Source organism: Poecilia latipinna, unplaced genomic scaffold (genome assembly GCF_001443285.1).
Source record: "Poecilia latipinna isolate Pla-1442-1.1 unplaced genomic scaffold, P_latipinna-1.0 Scaffold1003, whole genome shotgun sequence".
NCBI classification, from domain to species: domain Eukaryota; kingdom Metazoa; phylum Chordata; class Actinopteri; order Cyprinodontiformes; family Poeciliidae; genus Poecilia; species Poecilia latipinna.
The window spans coordinates 117,892-121,759 of record NW_015113619.1 but is presented as its reverse complement, the minus strand read 5'-3'; the positions used below and the strand labels follow the sequence as shown (position 1 = coordinate 121,759).

At 39.3% G+C, this 3,868-nt stretch overlaps 1 protein-coding gene across 1 annotated transcript; it reads right to left on the bottom strand.

Annotated features, from left to right (window-relative positions):
- Positions 1–414: 414 nt before the first annotated feature.
- LOC106958639 (SUN domain-containing protein 3-like) lies at positions 415–2,719 on the bottom strand. Its single transcript, XM_015050631.1, has 7 exons — positions 2,641–2,719; positions 2,442–2,557; positions 2,133–2,306; positions 1,952–2,041; positions 1,721–1,728; positions 603–661; positions 415–560 (listed from the first exon to the last, which is right to left on the bottom strand). Exons 1-7 carry the CDS (start codon positions 2,717–2,719, stop codon positions 415–417), a joined length of 672 nt encoding a protein of 223 aa, XP_014906117.1.
- Positions 2,720–3,868: the final 1,149 nt, after the last annotated feature.

Below are 3,868 nucleotides of genomic sequence, written 5' to 3'. Positions count from 1 at the left end.
CTGCTTTACTGCAGACACTGCACCAATCCGCCTATTGATCACCTGCTCCATTTTTCCCTCATTTATGAACAGAATCCCACGATACTCAAACTTCTCTGACACTGGTCATACAGTAACCTAGCAGGTCACTGATCCTCATCCTAGCCGTTTCACACTCGGCTGCGAACTGCTCCAGCGAAAACTGTAGGTCACGCCCTGATGACGACAATAGGATCACATCATCTGCAAAAAGCGTAGACACAATCCTAAGGCCACCAAAACGGATACCCTCAACTCCTCGGAAGCACCTAGAGATTCTGTCCATAAAAGTTGTAAACAGAATCTGGGCATCTTTGCGGAGGCCAACTATCACCAGAAACAAGCTCGACTTACTGCCGGCAATGCAGACCAAGCTCTGACATCCATTGGGAGGGCCTAGAGTACCTCCCAAAGGGTTCCCAGAGGGACACAGTGGACTGCCTTTTCGAAGTCCACAAAGCAGATGTAGACTAGCTGCGCGAACTCCCATGCACCCTCCAGGAGCCTGTTGTGGGTGTAGAGCTGGTCCAGTATTCCACGACCTGAATGAAGACCTGAATCTGAAGTTCAACTATCCAAAAGACCCTTGTTCTCCATGAAATTTTCAAACTCTTCCATGCCCGAGTTTCCGTCCCGCAACCACCTGAGCCGCATGGTTACATAACTACAGTTTAGTTGTAGTTAGAATAAAATGCAGGCAAATGTAGTGCAGATATGCAAAATATGTATGAATGAAATGGATGTTTACACATATGAAATTTTAAACCCCTGTTTTGTACCCCAATTTTTAACAAATGATTGTTTTCTACCCACAAACATGTTTGTGGGTAGAAAACCAGACCTTTTTCCACCTCTTCCTTATGCGATCTCTCCATGGACTCTGAAGTTGTAGAGGCAGGTATACTCCATATTGCCCCAGTTGGTATTTATCTGTAGCTTTATGAAGCTAAAGGCCACTTTCTCTTGGCTCTGTAATGATAAAACAATGTATTAGTTTAATATAATACAGTAGAGCTAAGAGGGAGTTTATTAGAGGCTAAATATTTTGAGATTGCAAAGCCTTGCAAGAGCACCACCAACATTGCTTCAATGTTTTCCCATTTTGTCATACAACCACAAATGTTCATGCATTTAATTGGTATTTTAGACCAACACAAAGAAGCACATAATTGTGAAGTGGAAGGTGATGAGGGTGGTCTTCATTAGTAGATGGAAATAAATACAGATCAGTCCTGGAAGGAAACCTGCAGAAAACTTAAAGTGAAACTCACCCCCAAATCAACTTTTTTTGCTGACAAACTGTCTAAATATGTTATTTGGCATTCTATCTAAATAGATTGAATATTCTGTGCAAAAGGAAATTTTTGTGCAAATCTTTCAGCTAAGCATGATTTAGCCTAAAATCATCTCACCACCATCGTCATCGGTCAATCGGAAAAAGATTCTAGTCTAGATTTACCACTAATTGTTTTGAAAAAACATCCCTAGACCAGCCTGAAAAATCTATCAATATAGCGACAAAGTAGATACGTTTACCACAGCGCTTCTTTCGTCAGATTACAGCCCCACTCACTCCCTCCACTCAGCACTGATCCCCACACTCAACCTTGTCTCTTGGCCCCGCCCACTTTGATACTGTTTTTCAAAATTTGCCAGGGCTGAAGGGGGAAGTTACACTTTAAAAACTGGGTCAGAGGTTTACCTTCCGCCCTAAACACAGAGCCAGCAATATAATGGGAAGGTTTAGATCAACTTTCTTGTTCACAAATATGAGCTACTTTCTGTTAGCATGTTTTTCTGATAAACTCCCAATAAAATACGAGGATGTTTATATTTTTAACATGAAAACATTGAAAAGTTCAATGGCTATAAATATGTTGCAAAGCAATTATGCAAAGTAGCTAGAACAAAAAAACAACTGGGATAAACGTACCGGTAGCTCAAAAGTCTGAAGCGGCTCTCCATCCTCTTCATAGTGAAAAGTCCCCAGGTGAGTCCACTCCTGTTTGGGCTCCCTCATTCCCTGCAAAACAAAATTAGACAAATATCCTTATAAATATATCTGAAAGTTAGACTGAGTGTTGCTGTCTAATATTCAGAGACTTGTGGCTTACATAGATAGAAAACTCCTTGGGAGCACTGTCGATGTTACCAGTTGGGGACAACATTTTTGGCGGATGACCCAAAGTAACGTGACCGATTACAACTCTGTAGGGCAGGGCGATGACGAGATGTCCCTGGGAACCTTCAAATGCCCAGCACTCTCCTGGTTGTAGGCGAGTCCTCCCCTGAAGAGAAAAAGAGTTCAAAGTTTCAGTGGGATGTTAAAATAATAAACAAAAAGCCTTCTAATTATTACATCACATAGAAATACCATTCTGCATCATATTCATATTACATTATGATCATAGTTCAGTTCATACCTCAATGACAATGTCCGGGTGGATAGATGGCCGTTCTATTGTAAACCCAAACCTATTGCATCTTTGGATTTGGCCAGGATGTGTGCCTGATGGCATCCAGGATACGAGCTTTGCTCCTGTTTACAAACACACACAGAAAGTGAATTAAAACCATCTAAGCTTAAAACATTCAGTGAAATTTAAGATAGTAATGACTTACCTTGAGATTTCAAAGCAAAGTTGGGCATCATATCTGCTGGTGGAAGAAGGTAGCCCACCTTCTTCTGTAGGACACCCATCCCCTCCTTCTCTTCCTCTAATTGTCCTCGCTTATCTTTACATACTGGACCTAAATCCTAAACACAATTGAAGTTAGATGTTTTGTCATATCACTGCAGAGGACATTCATATAAGGGTTTTGATTAACAGAAAGCTTACTGCGTTTATGATGGAGGGCGAAAAAACCGGAGGTTTCATCGTCAAAGGAGCAATAATGGTGGTAAATCCTGACAAATGTGGAGAAATGAGAAGAAGGTGACAGGATTAGTGACACTGCTTTCAGACTAAAAACTCTCTACAAAACTTAGAAATATTGGTGTTTGTAGAAGAAAATCATTTACCATAAAACAAGGCGAGGAATATGGCGCTGATAAGAAAACGTTTCAGCGTGTACATCAACAGGTCCCTGTCGATGCTGCTGTTGCTGTTGTTTGTTGATGAGGTCTCTCTTCTTTCTGTGTTGTAATACTGACGGTATGTCCACTTCCTGTTCAGCCAAGGTAGAACAAACACAAATATGTAAACAGATACATAGATCCTAACATTATTGAGTTAAATTTGCAGGGTTTTTTGCAAAAGTATTTACTTCCCTTGAACATTTTCACATCTTGATTTTAATTACCCATTACTTACCCAGGAAGTCACCACTGAGAATAAGAATCTATTATTCCAGGGAGACTTGGGTTATTATTCAACGTAATCACATTGCAAACACAAACTTTGTAAAAAATTTTGAACAGCCATACTTAGTTCCACATCTCTTTTGATCTGAGTTTGCAATTTTAATGTATGTACAGTATTATTTTCCTATTCTGTAAATTAACCCTTCCCTGCACAGCCTGTTGTTTTTATTTTTCCCATCATATATTTTTAAGTTAGTTTGAATCTTCATTCAAACTAAGGTCATTCAGGTCCTTTTTCCTATAATTTACTGCTTGCTGTAAAGTGCATATAAAAAAATACTCACTCCCCCTGAATGTTTTATCATTTTACAGCTTTTTCATTAAAATTGGGCATTTTTGACATAAAAATATACTAATGATCTTATGATGTCAATGTGAAAACTAACCTATTTAAAAATAATAATCAAAAAATATTTGACCTAAAATAAATGGCTGCATAAATATTCACGCCCTTTAAAAGTGACTGACCTAATTCAAAGAAGGTCC

Bases quoted from the DNA above. Each gene is read 5' to 3' on its own strand.
- LOC106958639 (XM_015050631.1), bottom strand. From the start codon at position 2,719: ATGGGTGTCCTACAGAAGAAGGTGGGCTACCTTCTTCCACCAGCAGAT. The intron at 2,307-2,441 runs GTATGAACTGAA...TTTTCTCTTCAG, and splicing joins ACCCGGACATTGTCATTGAG to GGGAGGACTCGCCTACAACC. The intron at 561-602 runs GTCTTTTGGATA...GTCTTCATTCAG, and splicing joins AAATTTCATGGAGAACAAGG to GTCGTGGAATACTGGACCAG.